Raw genomic sequence first — 24,983 nt, forward strand, 5'->3', positions numbered from 1 at the left:
GTGGACCATACTTAAGAGACCCTCCTCTAGGTGGCTGCCACCTGCTGGTAGAGGGTTAGATTAAAAGGTCTCCAGACACAACTTTAATCCGGGCATTCCATGGTACTGCCTTTCACTTCTTTATTAAAAAGCATGACAGAAAAAAAAAAAAAAGCCAGTTATTCATAATTCATACTTTATGAATAGAACGGTTCACCGGCACATTGGCTGTTTCTGAAATATCCCTTGAGATCTTATTCAGCTCTTTTCACAAATGGCAGCAGTCATCACATAGATAAATCTACCTAATTTGAAGGTCAGACAGGAAATTACTTTTTTTTGGAAGAACCACTGGTGGCATTACACTCTTCTAATTAATCCCAACATGGAAATGATTCACTCTATTGCAGAAATCTGAATCTGAAATGAACAAGTAAATGCAGGCTGTTAAAGCAAAATGCTTCCCTCACCTCCTCCTGTTTCCAGCTTCAGTTTTAGGAGCTGGGCAGGGAGAGTATGTCCTTTCTGATTTTCTTGTGTTTGGGTTCCCTAGCTGGGCCTTCCAAGATTTTACCTAGTAAAATCTAAAAAAAGAAAAAAACCAAACAAACCAAAAATCTGCAAGGCATCCTTCCCAGCATTATCCTGACCTTACTGAAATACTTCCTTGAATGAAAACTTTATTTTCCTTCAGGGAGAAGAATAATAACCACATGCAAAGATATCATGTAAAACTAATTTTTTTCTTTATTGAAAATACATCTACAAAGTAACGCTTCTCAGTCCACACTGGGTACAAGTGATATGCAGAGCCTGTGATGGGCTGGCGAGAGGGTCATCTCAGAGGATCTGCTTTCCCTAAGAGATGGTTAGTATTAAAAAAGATCACACTGTGTAACAGAGTTAATTTGACATGGTTAATTTTTGCTCTACTGGTGTCATGACAGCCATGGATAATACATTAAGTTTTGTAGTGTATTTCCCAAATACAGCCTTGACATTAAATGGTTATTCCACCACAGCCTAACGTTAACTTTTGTACACACGTAATGCTTGCGATCTATATAAAAATATCTCTAATTGTGTATCAGAGGATGTATGTCTATATTTTCAATCTGTTAGCATAATTAAGTCCATTCTTCACCATTTTCAGTCAGAAACTCAAACACAGTTGGTATTGTCTGACAGCTCCCACTTCACATCTTTAACTGCATATTCCTTACAGGGTAAAAAAAAAAAAAATTAATCTCCTCTAAACCTGGTAGCTGCCTTGCCTGAAACTAATGCCCCAATGTCTTTTTTTTTTTTTCTTCTTGGAACCACGCTGACATGGCTTCATACCGATTCATCTTCTACTATTTCTCTCATGGACAAAAACACAATCAAATCAAACACCACTCCAGCTTAAGATTTTGAATGATTTTGTGAGTGGTGTTCCAACACAAAGAAATATCTTGTTTTACTCATTCTGAGAACTTTTGATGAGAATCAAAAACCTTTTCAAATAAGAGACCACCCACCTGACTCTGGGACCTCTAGTAAAGACAGAGCTCATTCATTTAACTTGTTTAAAATAATATAAGAAGTGACCTTATATTTTAATCTGCAGACTTCCTTAGGGAATGATTTTTGAACTGAAGAGAAAACGTGTTTCAGGTTTAAAAAAAAACAAAACACCTTTTCCTTAAAGATGACTTATAATCTTGGTGTTTTAAAATCCTCTGTTTATAATATCAACCATGCTCCATTCTTTCCTGGCTGGCTCTTTAGTGTTCCAAAGTAAGATGGGTAAGCACCCTTGCCAACTGATAGTCTTACCTTTTATTTTCTAAAAGTCTATGGTCAGTTGAGGAGTGGTGGGAGACATCCTTCCCAGAAGAATCCCTTAAGTTTGGGAAGAAAGAAAGGAATACATCCCCTCTTGGGAAGAACTAAGCAGAGTTTCATGAACAACTCCACTCCTGGAATGCCTCCAGTCTGGTGACGTGTAACTGACATTTTGGACTCAGGACCTCGTAAACCACACAGCCATCCCCCCCACTATTTAGAAACGTTCATTTGCAATGAATGTCTGCTTTGAAAGTCCCATGCTCCATGGAATGATCCTTGCTACAGAACACTCTGAGGGGAATTTGAGGAATCTGATGTTCTTTCATGGTGCCACCTGATGTTTGGACTGGAATCAATCATAAAGGCATCTAAGGAACTTGCTCATTTTATAGATGGGAACACTGAGGCCTAGAGATAAGACTTCATAACTTCCCCATGGCACACGGAAATTTCTCTTCACATGCCTCCTTACAGCTGTGCTGTGTATTAATATTGTCCTGCTACTAATAAAATAAGGACACAAATCATAGGAGAAAGGGGGGAGGGACCCTCTTAATATCCAACTAATAACCCATTGCTGATCAATTTGTTTTGTTTTGATCCTAAAACTGAATTGTATTCTGAAGGATTTTTCCATTCTGAAAGTTGATTTAACACCATGATTTTAGCTGAGTATTTGTTTTGAGTCTTTAAATTATAAGATCTATCACATTTACAGGATTGTGTGCCACAGAAACTTGTAAGATCTGATCAGGACTATTTTTGATCTCAGTACCTTATTAGATAAGACTAACACGAAATGACTTAAAAATTTCAAGGCTGGGATGAAAACTATACATTTTGGCCACTGCAAAATCCTCCCTTGATTTTGGATGAATACTTCCCAATCCTGTCAGGGCAGGGAGGAGAAGGGAGGTAAGGGGCTTACTGGTGAGAATGAGTTGTAATGAGATGGAAATATTGTATACTGGTTTTCAAACACCTGGAGCTCAAGGAAGCATTTCTTTGTGTTAGTCTACATCTTGGTCTCACTGTCCATGGATTTTTCAATTTCGCTTTCCTGGGAAATCAGCTGATATGGTTTCTTCATTTCATTCTCTTCAATCACTGAGTTACCCATTTCGACATCCCGGTTCTTCAGTTCATGTCGTGACAAGTGTTCAACAATGCCGGCTCCTAGAGAGTCTCCCAACACGTTGGTGGTGGTGCGAAGGCGGTCCCTGGGGAAGAGCGCGGAGGAGTGAAAAGCGAGGCCCCAGTAAACATCAGGAGCTTTCAGCTCATGTTCTGAACTAGCCAGCTAAGTCATTCGGGGCATCTCTTAAGTTCTGCTTCCCCGTTTCCTTCTATTTAAAATTAATCTTTGGTTCTCTTTCCTTCCTTTTACCAGAAGGTCTCAAATTGGACTCTAGAGACCCCTGGGGGTCCCTAAGGTAAAAACAATTTTCATAATAATGCCAAGATATTATTTGCCCCTTTCCATCTCACTTTCTCATGAATGTCTATCTAGTGGAGTTTCTAGAATATTACAAAATAACACAAAAGATAACAAAAGAGATTGAAGGCAGAAGCAGTTAGTCTTGTATTAAACTAGATTTTAAGGAGATTTTCAAAGATGTAAAATGGTGTCATTCTTTTCCCTAAATTTTTGGTTTGGAAGATGGTATTTTTTTTTCAGAAAAACGTTATATATGTTAACATGTAATGAATTTAGTATTGTAATCTTTAAATGTATTTAACATTTTAAAAATGCCCAAGCTTTTCTAACATGATGAACATTGATAGATATGACCCATACAGATAAAAAAGTTTGGGGAGTCCTCAATTTTTTAAATGTAAAGGGGTTATGAGACTAAAACCTTTGAGAACCACCAATTTACGCTATAAAAGTCTTCACATGAATCGAGTAGGACTGTGGGGCAGATAGTGGGCCGAATGCTTCCTACGTACCACTGCATTTAGTCCTCGTAGCACCACTGAAGACATTCCTGTCTTCGTTTTACAGAGGAGGAAACTAGGGTGGCCGGGTACCCTCCCAGTATCACATGGGGCAGGACACAAGCCCAGATCCGAGTGACTGTGGATCTCTCGCTTCAGTTAATTACCCCCCTCCCCCACCTGATAATGCCTTGAGCACACTGAGCTTCTGCGGTCATTGGATCTAGCTCACAGCGTCTATGTAGACTATCACCTACTGCGTCCTTCTAGGCTTTCAACCTGGGCATCCTGGGGAGAAATTCTGTAAGTGGAAGGGAAAGAAGAGGAGTGGAACGTGTCAGTCGAAAGGGTGAGGGGAAAAGGGCAGAGGGATGAGCCCTAGAGGTTAGGGTCTAGGGTATTGTTCTTGGAATTTTCCCCAGAGCCAAAAATCAATTCTACTTAATGACGCCAGCTCTCTTTTCACTGTCTTTGGGGACGCCCCACTCCCTGCGGGGATCAGATGGGAACATCTGCCCTGTATTACGCCATTGGAATGGGAAGCACAAGGAGAAAGTCTGAGCCAGCCTGGGAGGCCCACATTTCTGTCCCGGCCACCATGGGGATGTGTTGTGCAATTCAGAACTGACTTCGCCGATTTATGTTGACTTTGCAGACAGTGGGTTTCCCAATCCCCAAATGGCTTTATGGAGTGAGAAGGGTAACAGCCAGATGTGCCCTGTGGGCTGATAAGGGGGTGAGTGTGCATAGAGTCTGGGACTCAGGCTCCAGATAGCCGTCGGGATCAGGCAGGGAGCACGATAATTACAGGCCAAGCTGCCCCTCTTCCTGGAGCCCTTTGGCAGGGGTGCCAGGCTGCCTGGTGTCCTAAGACGACAGAGGGGCCCCCACGATGGCAAGTCGGATGATGCAGCCCGAGTGTACTCACAGGAACCAGTCCACTGCGATGATGAGTGTGATGTCGTCGGTGGGCAGGCCCACAGATGTCAGCACGATGACCATGGTGACCAGGCCTGCCTGAGGAATCCCAGCTGCCCCAATACTGGCAGCCGTGGCTGTGATGCTGTTAGAGGAAGTCCCCAAACAGAAAACCTTTGTTTAAATCTCCCCAAATAGAGAGCAGATCCTATAAAACATGCACAGTGGTGCTGTATGACTTGCCAAATTAAGGACACATTTTAGAAAAACGTAAATGAGATTGTTAAAAAAACCCATTGAGTTAATAAGCATATTAACTAATACTTATCAAATGCCTACTATGTGCCTCCTGATATGTGAAGCATGGCTTACCTCATTTGCTTCTTGCAACAACCCTTCAAGAATTGGTCCTACTATTACAACCTTTTCTAAATAAAGAACTTTGTACCTAGATATTGGGTTGGCCAAAAAGTTCTTTTGGCCTTTCCCCTATGATGTTATAGAATACTTCCTCATGTACCTGAAAGTATTTCGTAAGGTCTAAAATACTGTATAGTTATAATAACAATTTATTTCTAATAATTCCTCTATCCAAGCAGAGGATTGTAAGGGATACTGAACTTGTATGGCCACCGTGGTCAGAAAAACAAATCAAATTTATGAATTCAAAAGCAAAATGATTTATGAACAAAGTTCTGTAGCACTATCAATATTTTTTACAGAGGTGATGTGAATTTCATTTGTAAGGCATATAACCCGTCTGGAACTCAGTTTGTTAAATATCTATTTGATAGGCTTATGTGACAATGTGAAAATGTTTTATGAGTAGATATAAAGTGGTATTCATAAAGTAATAAGTCTGTGGAAGAGACTGTTCACGGTTCCCTTACTTTGTCCCCCTTGTATAGTACCAAGTGTTCTATAGAGTAAGGGACCAGAGCTTGTGATTGTGTCAAACTGGGTGTTACCCTCATCTGGATGGCCCTGATCACTAGCTCATCATTTAAAGGCATTCTTAAGAAAATGTCATGTAGAATATTCCTGGTACCTGATTGTAATAATCTGTCCAAAGTTCAGTTCGAAGTTGTTAACTTGAGCAATGAAAATGGCAGCCAAGGCCTCATAGAGGGCGGTCCCATCCATGTTGATGGTGGCCCCCACCGGGAGCACGAATCTGGTAACACGTTTGTCCACGCCATTGTTCTCTTCCAGGCACTTGAAGGTGATGGGTAGGGTGGCGGAGCTGAGCACAGTGAAACAGGACATGTCAGTTGACCATCCTGACATGTGAAGCAGGGCGTACCTCATTTGCTTCTTGCAACAACCCTTAGGGAGTTGGTCCTACTGTTGTGCCTGTCTGTTTTAGTACTTTGGACAGAGAGTTCCTTCCTCTCCCATATTCTAAATTAAAGGGAACTAAGTCAGCACTATTATAAATAGGGGAGCAGGATTAGAACAGTGGGTCTCTTCACTGCATCATTTGACAGCTCTTCTGCTTCTAGGTTCCTCCATGAGGCATCGCTTGTGATTACTCTCCAACTCCCGCAAGAAGAGCCTGTGCCGACGCTCTGCCATCTCAGATAAAAGGCAACTGGACAAGGGAGATGAGAGTGGGCAGGAAAGGATAGTTGATTTCTATTTTTCTCCTAAAAGTGTGTATATCCAGCCATTCCCTAAATCCCAAATCAGTCTGATTAGCATCAGAGTAAAAAAGCCAATTCATGCATCTAGACATTTAAAACCTGGAAAAAATGCACCCTGCCACTCCAATCTGAAGGTTCTGGTTCAAAGTAAGTTTTGAAATATATTTTCTGATAGGAATAAGCCATGGATATATCTATACCTGGAGGAAGTTCCCAGAGCTGTGATGAGCGCTTGCAGCAAACCTCCGATGAAAACCCAGGGGTTTTTCCGCGTTACCAGGAAGTAGAGGAGGGGTAGGACAATGACAGCATGGATGAGCAAGCCCACGATGACTGTCACTGTGTACATGGCCAGCTGTCCCCCGATCACTCCCATGTCTTCCATCTCAACAATTTTCCCTGCAATCAGGAAGAGTATGCCCAGAGGGGCGTACCTATGTAGAAGCAACACACGCACAGTTGGAAGCCTGATTTCCAACAAACTATTCCACAGAAATTACCAAGTGATAAGAAAAAGTCAATGAGAGTTGATTTCCAAACTTTTCTGCCCAGGATACTATGAGGGCTTGCAGAAATTATGAACTTCCTTCTTTCCTTTTTTAAAATATAAATTTAAATATAAATAGTACTTTAGACTTTCCACTAACTCAGAATTTCTTTAGGTCACAGTTTTTTTTCTCCAAAGCCAAGAAAAACGGTTGGTTCAGAGGTTTTGTTACTTACCTCTTTTTTTCCCTAAATACCTCAGTCGCTTTGGGAGTCCTCAGATGCCATCCACTCTCCAAGCCCTCCCCACCGCTTCCTGTTCCCCTGCTAAATACCCTGAACAGTCAGAATCTACTGAACCAATTTCCAGACTTCTGGGCAGGGGAGAGGGGGCAGCATTTCCCACATCAGAGACTGATTCCCAAGCTAAAGCAAGATGTATACCATGCCATTTCAGTGTTCTAGATTTGCAGTCAACTCTCTTTATCAAGGACCACTTTTATTGGTTTTTCCTATATTACAACCTTGTTATAATATTACATGCGTGGTATTTTTTTTTAACTTAAATAAATGTATTATAAGAGGAAATTACATGTTACAGTGCAAATGAAAAACTAACACCATTTGCGATGAGTAGAAGGCAACCGTAAAATAAACTCACAGCTATCAAAGTTAATAACATGCATGTATGTACCTCCACAATCAGGTTATAAGTGCTCTAGTTAAGCAATTATTATCCACAGGCTGCTACCGCTATTTGCAATCCTTCTTCTAGATCTTGCTCTACATCTGAGCAAGAATTAACATCGGAGACATGAAATGGATTATACATTGAATCAAGGCTGTGCTGCCAGGCTTTCAACTCTCTTTGTTCGATGCATGCTGTAAACTACAACCCAACTCCCATTACCACAAACACAGAAGTCGATCACCCTTCAGGAGAAGGGTCTGTTGGGAACTGTGGAGGACTTCTTTCGTATTGAAAAATACAATGGTTCTTTTAAAAGCCCTTTAAAAACACAGGCCAGAAAAGTATAAGAGTACCTGTTTTCAGAAATGTAATAACTCAATGTTGAATGTGCAGGCGAAATGTACAGCTAGAAAAAGCTACATGTGAGGTTCATTCAGCAGCCTTTGAATAGACTTCTTTCATAAAAGAGGTGAAAGGTAGAGCATTTTAATAATATGAAGATAAATGTCCACTTTCAGCCCCGCCAAGGTTTCCAAGGAGGGCCCCAGCATTGCAAGGGGGATGCCTGTGGAGACCGCACTCTGATCATCTTTGTGTTTCCGACTTCATATCCATCTTGTACAAACTCCTGAAAAATGGATTCTCTGGGCTTCAGTGGCAATAAAAACCAAGGATATTTTTAATCACGTTGGTGAGTGCTTTTCTTAGGAATGGATGCCTTCCTGCCTCAGGTGCCAAGAGGGAGTCTGGATTTTAAATAAAGGATAAAAGGAAAGCAACCCTCACAGGAGGTTTAAACCAATCACTGGGTTCTTCCCTGCTGGGGAGAGTTTACTTTTCCAAGGTCAATGTTCCTCTGTGGATTTAGTCTTTTCCTTTGTCTCCTGCTCTCAACTTTCTTTGAAGGAAGTTTTGTTATAAATTGTGGCTTGGCTTTCTATAACACTTCCCATGAGTCCCTCACACTAGCTGCAGAAGGGCCATTTACACTTCCTTCTTAGGACTGAAGTGGAGGAGAGGAGAGCTCTGTTTTTCTGATGGTTCAGGGGCCTCGGCCTTTGCTTTTCCCTCTCCTGGGAATGTGATTCTCACCACTTTGTATAGCTAGCTTCTCCTGGTCATGCAGAGCTCAGCAAAAAATGTCATCCATCTCTTCAGAGGCCTTTCTGTCCCAACCAATGCAAATTTTAAGCCTCCTCCTCAGTTATTTTTTTTTTAATCACACCACATGATATTATATAAAATAAAATTATATAAAAATAAAATAAAATATTTTTATTTTATTTTTTCTCCATAGCACTTGTGACTCCAAGCATATGGTTGATTTGTTTAAGAATATAAGATCCGAACAAAGTCGTAGTATATAGCTCAGGAAACTATATGTAATATCTTATAATAAACTATAATGGAAAAGAATTTAAAAAAATGTAAGATCTAGGACATCCTTGTCTGTTTTCCTCAGTGCTATATCCATAGTGCCTGGCATTAAATGCTTGGTATACAGGAGATAATAAAAAAATACGTATTGAATGAATAGTTAATTAGTTGTAAAAGAGGAATGAGCAATGGGATGCCATCAGCACTGGAATAAAGAAGTTGACATCTTTCAAAACCAAGGAAGCAAACTATGAAAAGAGGTTCACAGATACGTTCAAGGCTACTACCAGCCCAGAAAGTCACTGATTTTCTTATGCTTACCCGGATGAAATCTCTGCAACTGGCCATCCTGCCTGGTGGCATCTTCCTCAGAACAGAACACAAGTTGATGGCAATAAGCATCTTCTATAGAGCATACAGAGCAAATGGAAATACATACCACATAATCACTGCTACCAATCTCATGATGGCTTCGTTGAGAGAATCAAAGAACTCTCGCAGGGCCTGGCCCTGCTCCTTCATGTTTCCAATCACAAATCCGAAGCACATGGAGAAGACAACTAGTCCTAGGGCATTGACCCCATTCACAGACCCTGGGACTGGGACTAACTCTTCTGTGATCCTCGTCAGAGTCTCCATGGCCTCTGACACATTGTTTATCACGGCGCCCACGAGTGTTTCGTTGGGCTGGATGGGCACTTTAAAGCTCCTCTTCTCATAGTTGGTTTTAAACTTAAAAAGAAAAGACACAACAGTGATGAAAGATGATTTTTCTTTTCTTCTTTGTACTTTTCTGCTCGCATTTTCTGTAATGATATACGTTACCCTCAAGTCAGAGAACTGTGTTACAGAAAGTATCTGTCTATCTATATCTATCATCTAACTAATCTGTGACAAACCTCTACTACTTCCTCAGTACAGACACACACACACACACACACACACACACTTAAATATACAGCAAATCATAACAGGAAAGAGGTTGAAGATGTTGGAGTAAACATATGCATGTTTCTGAAACCCTAATAAAATGACTATAATAGGCTTTTTAAAAATTAAAAGATATTCACAACAATTCCTGTATCCTCTATGGGTTCATGTTATGTGATCACTGGCAAATCACCTAACCTCCCTTTGCTCATATCCCATAGCTGCAAAACAGGGGTCACTGGGCTGACTCTACCTCACAGGGTTGTTGTAATGATCAAATTAAACAATATATGAGATCATCTGATAAATTTTAAAGCACAGATTTAATGTTGGCTAATGATACTCACAAATAAAGCTCTTCTGGAACTAGACTTAGTTGGCGATTTTGGTGACTATTAAAAATTTTAATATCCCCAAACAACATTCCTCCAGGTATTCCTGATTATATCAGTTCTTAAGCAGAAGTGTTTGATTGGTGAGGATGACAACCCACTTCTCAAGTCTACAGAGGAGTTTCTCCTCTTACTCAGGAAGTGGTCTTGAGGCTTCCCTGGTTGCCCAGTGATTAGGAATCCACCTGCCAATGCAGGGAACATGGGTTCAATCTCTGGTACAGGAGGATCTCACATGCTGTGGGGCAACTAAGCCAGTGTGCCGCAACTACTGAGCCTGCGGGCTGCAACCAGAAAGTAGCTCCTGCTCGCTGCAACTAGAGAAAGCTTGTGAGCAGCAATGAAGATCCAGGGCAACCATAAACAAATAAATAAATCTTAAAAGAAAAAAGGGAGATGGTCTTTCTACCAAAATGTCTGCATAGATGCCCCAGACAGAAGATGCTGAGTGTCTTCCTGTGGCCATTTGAAACAAGCCCATCTCTCTATGATTTTAATAAGAACAGAATTTCTGGCCTTCACACTGATGGTACTAAAGCACCAGAGAAAGTAATAATCTATGGATGCTGCCTGGATCTAGAGTCTAGGGGAAGAAAGCACAGCTGTACATGGAATGCTTGGCCATCACTTTACCAAGAGTACTGGTAAAGTATGGGAGACTTTTTTTGTGCAGTGGGAAACTATCATTTCCAAACAAGGACATGGCCAGCTGTCAATACTGTAGACGTAGCCCTAAACAATCTGTGGCACTGCTGGTAATTTTAACAAAGAAACTGGCCCCGTTCTGTCTCCTATTCCAGTCAAATCTGTGTTCAATTGGGGTGCTTATGCATTTTAGTGCACCCCAATTTTAGACTGTCTAGGGTGAATTTTCAATCCCAACTAGCCTTTCCTACACCTCCAACTCTTTCCCCTAAGACACAGTTTGCAGCCTACACAGAAATTGCAATCTCACTTGCATTCTGATCTAAGACAAATAGATCCGGAACGATACATTTGCTTCTCCTTCAAAATCGTGTAAGTGCTATCCAAAACCAAATATTGAATACAATAAATCCGTGTGAGTCAGCACTTTTCCCAGTGCTGCTAGAAATCAATGTTTTTGAATTCGTCCAGTGCCAGCTGACTAACTGGAAGAATCAGCCCCATGGTGCTGGGGTTGGCTGGCTGGATTGAAAGGGGATTATTATTTATGGTTACAGTTGTTTTGAATAAAAAGAGTTAGATTTTGCCTTGTCAGCCTTTTTTTTTTAAAGAAAGAATTCTGTTTGAATTTTGCAGTATGTGCAAAATTGACTATTAAAAACGGTCAATACAGATTTTAAAAAGGGAAGAAAAGTGAAGAGTGGAAAACTTGGCCTTCCATGGGGTCAGGGTTTGGTTTTGTTTATTTTCCACATCCCAAGCACAGGGGTTAGGGAAAGTGACACCATCTGGGGAAATGTTTGGGAACTACTATTTAACAACTATAATATTTAATTGTTTCCCTCTTAATATTTTGGGCAACAAAGCTTTTTTTTAATTCAATTGAGGTTAGAATGAGCTTTACTCATTTTATCCCCTAATAGTAAAAATGTATTTGTGTGTTCAACACAGAGAGCCAAGGGTTGCTTGGATTTGGTGCTAAGAAGAACTGACGCTCACTACGGCCTCCTGGGAAGTGTCGCATCAGCCTGGATACTGCTTTCCAGGAAGGGGAACAGAATGTAGAAGCAGAAAGATGACAGAATTGGGAATCAGCACAACAGGTTTGAATTCTGGGTCTGGCATTTACTACTTGTGAAATCGTATGCCTGTTACTTGACCCCTCTGAATGATCACAGATGAGTTGCCTCATTGATGAAATGAAGACAATGATACCCATCATATTTATGTGAGGAGTAAATACAACATTAGTGCTTGGCACAGAGCAGACATCCAATACGTGATGGGGCAATCCTTTCTGACATGGTTCCTCCTTTAGAGTCCTTTAAAGGCCCTCTACAGACTTTTAAAAAACACAACCCACTGACTTTTAAAATCAAACCCAGACACTTGAATAATCTCCCTAATCTTTGAAGCAAGTTGTAAATATATCTTATACTGGAGTTTGTGTGCTTGGTGAGCTTTTGTGTATGCGATATGGAGGAAGGGAGAAAGTCTCCTGATTAGCCTTCTTAACAATTAACAGCGACTTAATGAACCATTTGTATGCAAGACATATAGTGTCTGGCAACTAATAAGCCTTCAATACAAGGGAACACCCCTCCCTCCCCTCCCAATTCCCCAGAAAACTCTAGTGCTTTCCATCTAGTTGGCAAAGGAAGTTTCTTATTGCAGGGAAACAGGAAAAAAAAAAGTAAATTCAATTAAAAAGACAGCCACACTCTGTTTGCCAAAGAGGAATTTCAAAGGGGAATTCATGGCTGTAGAGTATTTACCTGTTTAAAGCAAGCTTCCACCAGATTTGGAGGGAACATATTCCTGCAAAGAAAATAATGATCACTTGAAACTTTTCCAAATAATAAATTAGTTCCTTAAATACCTTTTCATTGTGTGTAAGGTAAAGATTGCATCCAACTAAGCGGCAGATGGAAAAAGAGACAGATTTTGGTAGATAGTTTTGAAATGGGACACAGGTCATCCCCAAGTGTGGTCCATGTAGTTCATATTTTTCAGTTTAAGTCCCAAATCCAACTCATCTGTCCTTTTGTCAGACAAATGAATTTTTAAAATTCAGACATCAAACCCTGCGCCCAGGAAGAACCCAAGTGAAAATGGAAATACCTTTTAGCATAAGCATTCTGGTTGACTGGGGGCAGGGGGAGGTCATTAGGGGTCATTCAATAGGGGTCATTTTAGTATCACGCTGGGTGTTTAGGGACCAAATGTTCTGAATCAAATGTCATGGTCAGACTGTGGAATTTTATTCTCCACAAAGTCCTCCCAAAGAACGCTGGGGGGTGAGATAATGACTCTGAATGGTTAGAGCTTCTAGCCCTTTGGTAACCAACAGGGAGATGGTCCACAGAACTTGAAGTTGGGGTCCAGGTGGCAGAATTTGTCATTTCCTTAGACCAGTGTCTGTGCTCATGGTGGGGAAGGAATGAGAGTCAGCACTCTCATTGGGGAATTTCTAACCAGCTGTGTGACCTTGGGTGACTCGTGGCGTCCATGCAGGTCTCAGTTTGCTCATCTGTTAAAGATGAGATGGGTTTAACTATCACCAGGGCTCCAGGATGGAAGCCTGTGGAGGAGACATGACCTGGGCAGCTGATCAGAGCCCGAGATTCCAGCAATTGTTAAGTCATCGATCATATGTTAAGATTATAAACTCTTGTCTCTTCTTACTGCCTGGACCATCCTGTTTCTTTGTTCTTCCCATCTATGCTCTATGGGTCTGTTTCTATGAACCCTGAAATAAATGTTTAGGAGGTTCCAAGATAAATGCTCAAACCCGGTGTGTGGGGGAGGACAGGCTAGTCTTATACTTGTCACTGGGGCAAGGAGGGGCAGAAAAGCATCAGAGAATGACAAGTTCCCAACTCTTTAAACAAGGAGTAGAAATTATACAGAAAGAGAATATAATAAAATACCCCCAATCCAAACTACCTGAAGGTAAAGTCCCTGAAAAAAATGGTGAAAAGCTTTAATTAACTGTAGGAACTAAATAAAATCATTGTCATCAGGTGCCAACTTGATATGAACTAAAACAGAATGGCTTATTACCTTCAGATAACTGCCATTAACTCCCTGGAAAAGGCTTTCAAGAGGGGGCTGTATAGTGCTTACACACAGATGCTACAAAGTCAGTCGTGGTAGGTATTGAGAGGTGCTGCTGAAAGGTCCTTTGCTGCCCAACTCACTCCTGAACCTACCAGCCACGGACCCATTCCTTGAGATGGCATGGGAGACTGAGTTGCTAGGAGGAGCGCTTTCAAATGGTCAGTGGGGAATCCTAGAGTAGACATCTAGGACTGGCAAGCCAGTCACTCTGCAAGTAGGTCCATTGGAAAATAAGGAGGAAAGAGCTAGGTTTGGGAAGACAGCCTGGATGGGCTGCTGGCTGGACTGTTGAGCAGGTGGGACATCTCTAGGTCTGTGCTAGGGTATCTTCCATTTGCCCTTCTCCATCTACCCGCCATCCTGCTCTGTGCCTGCGAGGCTGCCCCGTTGCCTTCTGGCTTCCTGTTGTGTTTGTCCAGTGGGAGGTGCTGACAGATCACAGACAGAAGTGGGAGAGAGAGGTGGATGTATAGGTTCTTCCAGCTCTCTCTCTTGGCAGGTTGGGCAATAGCTCCCTTCCTCCAAATTAGAGCTCCAGCCCCTGTCCTTGGTGACCTTTTCCAAGGCTACAGCTCATCCTGAGTTCTAGGAATAGCTCCCTTCCTGACCTCAAAGCAACAGGTGGTAACAAAACAATTTCCTATTGCTGATAGTCCCCGAGTGTCTCACCATCACTTGTAGGCTCCCTTAACCCAGCCCACACCTTTGCACGCCCTGTTCAGTGATCCTTTTGAGCCTGCAACGCTTCCCTCCAGGACCTGACCCATGCAAAAGCAAATGTGGATAGACAGCAGGCAGGGAAGTGCCAGGATCAAATTTAGGCTTACTTCTCAGTTCTGTGTAAATCAGACTATATCATTGGGTCTGTTTCAAGTACTAGATAAAACTAATTTGTAATCAGTATACAGTTTGTATATAAAAACAATGCTAAAGAAGTCATCCTTTAATCTTTTATTATTGATTTGCCAAATCCTTTCTTCATAAATAGTACAAAAGGAAAACCTTAGGACAGGTGAGATCAGATGATCTCTAAGGTCCCTTTTGGAAATGAATTGTTGTGTATAATGGATGGTGATACAGATCACAAGTTCCAAATTAGAAGAGTCCAATGAACAGGCTATACTTGAGGGAAAAAAATAGCCTTAAACAGTAAGACTTGAGAAAGGTAGGTCAAGAATTATTGAAAGGCATTATGCTAAGTGATATAAGTCAGAAAGAGACAAATACTATATGATTATCACTTATACATGTGGAATCTAAAAAGTACAGCAAACTAGTGAGTATAACACAAAAAGCAAACTCACAGACACAGAACTAGTGGTTATCAGTGGGGAGAGGGAAGGGGGAAAGGGCAATACAGGGGTTGAAGAGTAAGCAGTACAAACTGATAAGTATAAAATAAGCTACAAGGATATACTGTACAACACAGGGAATAAAGCCGGTATTTTATAAGCAAAGTATAACCTGTAAAAAATTTTGAATTTCTATGTTGTACACCTGTAACTTATGTAATTGCACAACCCTATACTTCAATAAAAAATCATACACACAAAAGAACTATTGATATTAATATTCCAAGATGAGCTGCACAGTTAAGAGGACTGAGTGCTCAGATTCTGAATCCTAAAAGCAGGGCTCCTAAATCTTTATCTTTTCCTTGCTCTTTTTATCTCTTTCACATGAGATCAGAAAACGGATCCTTACTTCCATTTCTGTTACATGTGATCTTCATTTCAAGCCCAGCAGGACTGGTTCAGTTGGATACCTCTTCTAGGGTTTGATCAGCTCCCCACGAAAGAGGAGAGGTTGTCAAAATATACTCAAGAGGATGGGCTTGCAAGGACGTACCTGATCAAGTCCAGGAAGGCGTCTGCAGCTGTCACTTGTACAATTTTGCCTTCTCTGTGCATGTTTTCCTTTGTGCCCTTCCCAGGATGGATGATGATAACAATGATTATGCCAATCACCACGGCAATGATGGTCGTAGTCATGTAATAGACTACAGCTCGCATCCCCATCTTTCCTGATGCCTTACTATCTAGGGCCGCCATTCCTAGGGAAGGCAAACAGAAGGAGATTTTCAGGAAATCAGTTCAGGGAATTGTCCAGTGGAAGGTAATGGGAAGAGCATTTCCTTTTTCACTCCCCAACCCTCTCCCACCCGACAATGGGATTTTATACATGTTATGAGAACTTGGCACCAAATTGAGTCAGGGCATCACAAAAGGTGAAGGGGAAAAGCCATAGAATGGCTAGGCATCAGCTGTGTCAGCTAACACGTGATCACCCATTTTCTGCCCCAAGAGTTGATTTCACATGACTCTCTGATGGTTTGAAGGGGCAATCAAATTCTTTCCTAGGTTGCTACTAGTTGGGGAAGCTGTGAGTGTGAATTAGTGAGTATTGTGTGTGTGTGTGTATATGAAGAGATACCTTAAAAAAGGTTTCTGGCAGGATAATCTAAGCATATTTCAAGTTTTGAGCACTCTGCAGACTCACACAGAGTAACTACCATTAAATTCTTTTATAAGAATTATTATTTTATGTATGTACTTGTAAGTTTTTTTTTTATTTTTAATGTAAAATTTAAGCTATTATTCTATTCACTTACTGAGTTATCCTCAATTTACATTGATAGTAGGCCAAAGTTCTCAAACAGCTTCTCTTGTTGTTTCATTTTATCTCATCTCATCAACAGTTTTTAAAAACAGTAATTTTGGTGGGGTTCCTCTCATTTTTGCTCTCTGCCTTCCTCCACCTTGTCCCACAGGCCTGGCATACCTTATCTCATGTGAAACATTCTTCCCCTCTTTTTCAGGACATCTTCAAAGTCTACCTCAGACAAGGCATGATCCTCTGTGAGAGAGGAGGCATGATGGTGAATGTTTCCCTAACTGTTCTAGCAAATGGAACACATCTCCATGCCTCTTGGGATGGAAAAAAATTGGAAATAACCCAAAACTCTCAAAAGATTAAGTTTTCATAATCATAATATGGGCTCTTCTGTTTCATTAACCATTTCTTCATTTGTCTTTTTTCTTTCTCCCCCCCAAACTCCCTAAAACACTAAGATTCAATTATAGCATCATCCAATCGTAATTAATCAAACTATTTTCTTTATTATGCAAAATCATAATTTTATAAATATATTAAAAGTTTACACTGTAGCTCAGTGATCAGTATCAGACTCTAACAGTGGTTCAATATGTAGGTAGTGACTCTGTTTATATCAATGTATTTAGAGTAAGGTAAAGTATATTGGATAATGTCCATGAATGCCAGATAACTGGCTGGGTTTGCCCCCAAATCTTGATAATGGTAATGAGCTTATGTGGGAATTGAAGCCATGATCTCCAATTTATAATTTCATGTGTATTTGAATCAAATCATTCATAATTTTCATAATAAGCATGTAGTACTTGCTATATTCTTATTTTTAACAACAATCTATAAGGCAGATTAAAAAGCAATTAAGTAAATTTCTCAGTTCTTAGTTAATACCAAGTAAAATGAAGTGGGAACTTGAGCCCAGATCTTATGTAACTGAATTTAGTGTACTTTCTGCCCCTGAGAAAACCACCTACAGCTCCCACAAACGAGAAGGCCAATTTTGGTTTTAAGGCAGTGAAGTTAGCTTCTTTTATCCTTGCCCTAGGCTTCTTGAAACCTAAGGTTAACACCCACTTGTGAGGTTGGCGCCACTTCAACACTTTACCATCATTAGAAATGGGCTAATCTGTCCTCAATCCACGTGGTCCCATCCCCCCAGGTTCATCCGCAGGTCTCCTATGGTGTCTCAAAATATCTTGGCTTTCCTGTGCTTGAAATCATTTCTCCCAGAAGGGGCCCACTCTCTTTCCCATCATTGCCTGAGCTCGTCACCACTGAAGCCTGCAATTCTTCGGCGGGCGAGTGGTGTGGGCACAAAAGGCCGGATATCTCTGCTAGGGGTACCAGGCGGCAGTATTCTCTTCCTCCGAGATGCTTTCTTTCCCTCTCGCCTTCTATTCTGTGGTGCTGTTCCGTTCTCACGCCAACTCTTCTCTGCCGCTCCTGCCCACTACTCCCGACCTATAGCTATTCAGAGAGAGCGCTAAGTGGTCAAGGCACAGCACTGGAAACCAACGTGGCAGACAAAGGAGGAGGCTTAAATCTCCCTCCCTCCCACCATGGGGGAGGGCTGGGCACTGTTATTCCGGAATTCACAGCTACAGGGCCATCAGCTCTAGGAAACAAAGTTTATAGATTTTTTGTTTTTCTTTTTTTAAATAAAGTTAATAAAAAAAGAAAACCAGTGACTTTTTACTCCATACTTTCCAACTGTGAAATAGATGAAGACAAACACGGAAGCATTTTCTTTAGCAATGAGCCCAGAGAGAGAATCGATGGTCAAATGAGAGGCCTCACCAACCTCTGCATATTGACCCTGATCCTGTGAAAGAGAATAAAGCAGCAACTGCTAACGTTTTAGAAAAGGCAGGGGTGTGTGCGGGTATCTTTATTAACCAAATCTCCATGGAGGTCCTTCTTCTAAAGGGGTCTGGTGTCCCATGAGGGGCTGCTTGCTGACTTCTGCTCTGGGTACCCCAGTGCCCCTCCCCTCCTCCTTCCAACTCTAACCTCTCCCCTTTTCTCTGAGTAGGGTCTGTCAAACTAAAGGGGACGCTAGAAGCAAAGCCACACACTGTCATCAGGGCAAAGGTAGGATGGATGTGGACAATCTGTCACAACACCGGGTCTGCAAGAGAACAGCCTCAATGCTGGAGGAGCAAAGGAAATGGAGGAAAAGCTCTGGAAGGCAAAACTCCACACGGGCAGGCTGTCATTCTTCCTGTCTCTCACCCCAACTCTGGGGCCATCTCCTTTCTCAAGCCTCCCGAAATTCCAGACAAAGCGCTGCACACAAATGTCAGAGTGTCTGGGCACAAGAGTAAAGCACTAAATCACTTTACAGAAAAGGGAACTCTGGCAGGAAGTGCTCTAAATGTTTGAGAAGGGGGAAGTCTGCATGGAGCCTCGTCATTTTAAAATATATGGAGGAAAAGGGCACTGGGGTGAGGGCGAACGAGGTCACTTGGGTATGCAGGTACTCGTGGGAGTATGTTATGACGACTCTGTGTTCATCTAAATACGTACGTGAGAAACACATTCCAGGGCAAGTAGTAAAGAGAATGATCTTAACTGGTCCCTTTTTCCTCATCTGATCTGGGCTTAGCTGAACCAACCCTATTCAAGACATCCTGACATCTTTATTATGAAAACAATCTGTCATCAGAATTGAGATCCTCTTGAACCCCAAGAAATACTATATTGCCTATTAATTACAGTTCTGCCATAGTTCTTCCAATTACAGTGACATGTTTGTAAGTTTATATGTTTTGTATATTTTGAGTTAACTTTTGTGCTGATCCACTAAATCACTCACCAAATTCTTCCTCTCACCAGTGGCACATCTAATTTCATGACAACTGTATGTTGCAGATATTGTTGATACCATTTTAAAGGTAAAGAGACAAGAGACCAGAGAAGTTAAATCACTTGCCCAGTGTTGCACAGCTAGTAAACAGTAATGGCAGGATTTGAACCCACACTCATAGGGAGTACCCTTTCTACTATATCTCAATCCTTACGGACAAGCTAGGAGTCACCCACGTTTCATGCACTTTTATCCATACTAGCTTTCTCTAACTTTATTGCATTTGAGTTCAATGTTGAAATGAGCCATCTGGCTAGAAGAAATTTGCATACAGGGAGGTAACTGTGGAAAAACTCTGACATTTCCCCACCTTGGGGGGAAGTGGACCACAGTGGTCACCAGAAGGACTAGCTAGAGAGCAGATCAATCCGTTCAAATTCCTCATCATTCCTAGAAAAAGAGCCCAGAATGTGTTCTAATGGAGCACTGAGGATCATGGATATTTGCTGACTGTGGGCACACGGATCTTGTCTTCTTTTCTAAAAACAAACCCATCAAATACCAGTTGTCAACAAAGTAATCAAGTCAACTATACTCCAATAGAAATTAATTTTTAAAAAGTAATTAATCATTCATGTCTGCAAACCTAATATATGTTTACCAATGAGTTATGCATCTAAAAAAGACTGAACAAGACATTCTCTAGAATGCAAAAGATTTAGACTTTGCTTCAAACACCTGAATATTTTAGGCAGCAGTTACTCTGAAGAGAGAGGAAGAGAGTTTCTTAATGCAAATGGGTTAGTAAGCATTTACCTCTTTATTTATGAAGATAATGTTTAAGTAATCAGTTTAGCACAACAGAAAATGCATGAAATTCACGTTTTGGGGCAAGATGGGGATGGGGAGAGAGTGTTCAATAAATACGTATATGGAACTCTTGTAAGTTTATTGTAAATTAGATTTCTTCTGGTATAATATTTGGTATGACTTATTGGATAAATGAAATATGTATTCAGTCAAGTTATTAAAGGGTAACATATAAATAATGTCAAGTTCCTAAGGCTCTACTCTTTGCATGGATTTTATTCTCCCATCTGCTAAAAGTCTGTCTTATACGTTAATGGGTCTCAGTATATTCTTCCAACGATTCCTATTTCTGGCTCTGAAATGTGAAATCTAAAGAAGAAGCCTTCTGCTATGAATGCTCTTTCTACTCACCCTCATGGTGTTTCATTGTTCTTTCAGGGCCACTGGATCAGGCCCAGAAAGAATGGAAAAGGGAGGGGGTGGCAACTGCTGCCTCAAGAATATTGCTCTGTTTTAGTTTTTTATTTTAGATATACTCCTTCTCTACCATGGGTTTCTCAGACATTTATCTAATGAAAGCCGCCTGTTCTCAAGCCTCCTAGAATTTTAAGACGGGCAAACTTATAACAAGGAAATCAAGGATGAGTGGTAGTATATACCGTATTCATGTGATGTTTTTTCAATAAGAAAAACTAAACTCTAAAAAATACAACGTACTTCATATTTACAGGCCGAAAAAGGAGCTCTTGTGTCCTAGAGCATCTGCCCATTGCTGGAGCAAGGGCACCCTGGACCCTCAGCACATACAGCAGGAGAAAAAGCTCTGAGGAAAGGTGTGAGGGGGTGGGAGTGAGCATGGAACAAATTGCTGTAAATATCCTTCTAAAACTACGTGAAGTTTTTTTCCTACTGGAATATTTTCTTCCAGCTTCTTTATAAACTAGATTGGAAAAAAAAAATAAGTTCGATGATTCTAGGGGTTCTAGAACAGAAGGCAAATCTTAGTTAGGTTAGAAATTGTATCATAATTTTGCATCACAATGAATAAGCTGGTTAAAGCCTCAGAATTTAATCGAAGAGTCAATATTTTAAAACTACTTAAGGCCAGCCTCAGGCATTTTCAGAAGCACATTGTTTTTAAAAAATTGTGGTTCAGTGATTAAGAGTTCAGGCTCTGAGGTTAGAACACCTGGATTCTACTTCTAGCTCTGGGATGCCCTGTGACTTCTGGAAGCCTTAGTTTCCTTATCTGTATCACGGGAATGAAGAAAGCTCCCTCACAGGGTTTTCATGGCTCTAAAGGGACTTCTGTACAAGATGCACTTCGCATTGTGCTTGTCACATACTGAGCATTCAAGCAATGTTAGCTGCTATTATTAATTAATCAAATAATAATATTTGACCTCTCTAAGTCTCCATTTCACCTAGACAAGAAGATAATACCTACACTGCAAGCTTATGGAAAACTTACATGAAGAATTTATACAAAGTAAGCCCTTGATAAATGCTATGATTATTATATGATGCCCCCTGTTAGAATTTTAGTGCCAGGAGAGCAGAACAATCTGTTTTATTCATTGATGTAGCCTCCTTGCCCCAAACAGTGCCTGCACAGGAAGATGCCCGATAGAATGTTGAATAGTCATTCTTACCACTGTTGTTGTTGTTATGCTGGGAGGAGGTCACAAACTTTTTAAAAACATTTCACTTAGGCTAGTGTTCGAATGACCAGCACTAAAATTGTTGTGTTTAAAATACTCTGAAATTCAGACTCGCCAATGTTGATTGCTCGTCCCCACGTTTATCACAGTGTCGTTGTTGTTTGGTTGCTCAGCTGTCGACCCCATGGAACGTAGCCCACCAGGCTCCTCTGTCCACGGGATTTCCCAGGCTGGAGTGGGTTGCTATTTCCTTTTCCAGGGTTTCTTCCTCACCCAGAGATCAAACCTGCCTCTCTTGCAAGTCTCCTGCATTACAGGCAAGTTCTTTACCATTGAACCACTGGGGAAGCCCTCTTCCCCAAATTTAATCTGAAGTAGTGAGGTTCCTTCTACCTTGAAGGAGAGACAGACCTTGTGGGGAGGGACCCAGCATCACCTGGAGCTTTATCTCCAGATGGGGGTGATGGGTAATCCGAGAAGGGCAGGATGGGCAGGAGGCTGGCACACGGCTACCCCTCACCACAGGAGTACCCCTCCCTCTCACCCAGCCTCTCCCTCCCCCCACTCCTTTATTCTTTGCCATCTTTAACAGGATTCACTCTAGCAGATGAGCTTATGTAATTGCTATAGTCCTATCTGTCACACAGTAACAGAACAATGAGCAAATAAATGAAAAACCCAACACAGAGACGGGAATGGAAGAGGAAGTGAGGTTGAATAAGTGCTTAAGATGCCAGTCATGAAATCAATTTAGTAGGTCATGAGCTAGTATCTTTTATCCTATTAATGAAACAGGATAGAATCGAAAACGATAGAGTGCATTACGTGGGGTAAGAGGGAAAAACGTGCAGTTTTTCCAGCTGCACGTTTGTATGTCTGTGTGCGGCCAGGTCACAGCGTAAAATACGTTTATACGGTATCTGCAGGTTCTAGTTAAAAAAAATAAAAAGAGTTTGCAAACGCTGGTATATACCCACATTCAGTTGGGAGTAGAGGCTTGAAAAAGGAGCTCTGAGCTACGGTCTTCCCACCCTCTCACCTTGCTTCCGTTCCCCTGGGGCTGCCCACCCACTCCATCCAAGACTGCACCCCATCTCTAATGGAGACCAAGGAAATGACGGTGCTGATCACTGGAATCTGGTCAACTCATCTGAACAGAAATTCTGCAGACACTGTAATGAAGGGAGAACTTTTAGAAAAGGTATGCTTCATGGAATTTTGAGCCAAGAAGGCTTTTACTTTAATCAGTGATTCTTGGTGAAGAGAGTTAAACCATCTTCCACAAAGAACTGAGAATGATTTTGTGGAATTCACAGTCAATTAAATCACAAACATTCTCACAAGGGTTTCCCCCCTGGCCAAAATTTCCTTCCTGTTATGGCTGTTCACAGCATCCCAAAACTTGGCGTTTCATTCACCTATGACACCACTTAGTTTTATGAGGTTATTTTGCCTGAGGAGGACAAAGATGCTTCCTAACAAATGTATCACTGGCATATCACTTTGTCAGCCAAGTTGACTTTTTAATTCAATTCTTAAGGCTTGTCAACAAAAGTCTTTTCCTGAGCTCTGGTGTTCACTAGTAGAATGCCATGGAAAGGAAACATTCTTTTTCAAGATTGTTAAATAGGAAACGTAGTGGAACAGACATGATTGTCAGTAGCAGGAAAAGTTATAACATAAGTCACCTTTTATTCTCAGCGTGGTAGGACTGAGCAGACAATCCCTTTTCTCTGGCTACAGGCAGCCTTGAAAATGAGCTTTCACAGAAGGGAGCAGAGGGGACACGGAGGCCCAGCTTCAACTTCTGCTACCTCTCATGTCCAAGAGTTTCTGGGTCCTTTTCGTTAACCGTGGGGTGGGGAGAATCCTTCTTTTGGGTGGGGCTTTCCAGGTGGCACTAGCAGTAAAGAATCTACCTGCCAATGCAGGAGATGCAGAAGTGGCTTCAATCCCTGGGTTGGGAAGATCCCCTGGAGGAAGAAATGACACCCCACTGCAGTCTTTTTGCCTGGAGAATCCCATGGACAGAGGAGCCTGGCAGACTACAATTTATGGGGTCTCGAAGAGTCAGACACGTCTGAGCGCCCTCCTTTTGGGTAACCAACTGGTGAGGCCCTCCAAATGGTCAAGCTTTGTCTTCTCTGCACTGTGCTGTGCTTAGTCGCTCAGTTGTGTCCGACTCTATGTGACCCCGTGGACTATAGCCCACCAGGCTCCTCTGTCCATGAGGATTCTCCACTCAAGAATACTGGAGTGGGTTGCCATGCCCTTCTCCAGGGGATCTTCCCGACCCAGGGATCGAACCTGGGTCTCCCGCATTGTAGGCAGATTCTTTACCATCTGAGCCACCAGTGAAGCCCCTTTCTGCACTAGTCTTAACCATCCTATAGTCTCATCCCAGCCTAACACAGCATATCCCAGCCTAACACAGCCCTGCAATGAATGGTTCCAGTAACTCAGGAACCCATCACATCAACTTCCTCTCTCTCTCAGCGTGGTCTCAGGAAACTCTCAGAGGGCCAGCTCTGAGGTTCACGTCTCACAGGCCACAGCTGCCGGCATGAGGCCCACGGAGAGGTGATTTAGATACCCATTCACCCCACACACTAGCCCATCCTTCGCTCACGGTATTGGAATGTGCCGCACAATATGCTTTTTTGAAGAGGAACCAGGGAGTTATTCATCTTCTTTATGTGTGCTAAGCAGAGCAAGAGGGAGAGGCGAGTGGGACCCATGATGAGCCGGGGAGTAGTGATTAGTAACAGCTGACAGCCTCAGACCAAGACCCTTTCTTTGGTTACCTCATTGTAGCAGCCGAACACAAAGGAATGACTGTCTTCTCGCCAAGACTGGGAAACCCAGGACCACAGAAAAGAGCAGCTAAGAGAAAAAGTGAGAGTTGGGCAGTGGGGGCAAGGAGCTGATCAGATCGACTCTGAGTTACACCTGTGGAGTCTGGCTTCGAGAAGAGACCTCTATAAGGTGGAAAGATGCACCCCTGGCAGGGGACCCTCAACCAGACCCTGCCAGGAGCACTGATGTGAATGAGGAAAGCAGGTGACTTCTCTCACAGCAGAAAGAGCACGCAGAGAGCAGCAAATTGCTCTGGTTTAATGAGAGGAAGTTCTTTGAGGGCCAGAGCTC

At 41.9% G+C, this 24,983-nt stretch overlaps 1 protein-coding gene across 3 annotated transcripts in view; it reads right to left on the reverse strand.

The window, feature by feature from the left end:
- Positions 1-712: 712 nt before the first annotated feature.
- The window catches only part of SLC1A3 (solute carrier family 1 member 3), an 80,549-nt gene continuing 56,278 nt past the window's right edge, over positions 713-24,983 (reverse strand). For 2 of the 3 annotated variants that reach the window (XM_005906917.3, XM_070357634.1), the window contains 7 exons: positions 15,798-16,002; positions 12,605-12,647; positions 9,302-9,594; positions 6,509-6,742; positions 5,714-5,908; positions 4,676-4,810; positions 713-3,029 (listed from right to left, as the gene is read on the reverse strand). In XM_005906917.3, coding sequence (XP_005906979.1) covers positions 2,825-3,029; positions 4,676-4,810; positions 5,714-5,908; positions 6,509-6,742; positions 9,302-9,594; positions 12,605-12,647; positions 15,798-16,002 — 1,310 coding nt within the window. In that variant the 3' untranslated portion in view covers positions 713-2,824. Of the gene's footprint in view, positions 3,030-4,675; positions 4,811-5,713; positions 5,909-6,508; positions 6,743-9,301; positions 9,595-12,604; positions 12,648-15,797; positions 16,003-17,664; positions 22,358-24,983 lie in introns of those variants that run through there. The other variant, XM_070357635.1, reaches the window with a different exon arrangement.

This window comes from Bos mutus, chromosome 20 (assembly GCF_027580195.1).
Source record: "Bos mutus isolate GX-2022 chromosome 20, NWIPB_WYAK_1.1, whole genome shotgun sequence".
Taxonomy (NCBI): Eukaryota; Metazoa; Chordata; class Mammalia; order Artiodactyla; family Bovidae; genus Bos; species Bos mutus.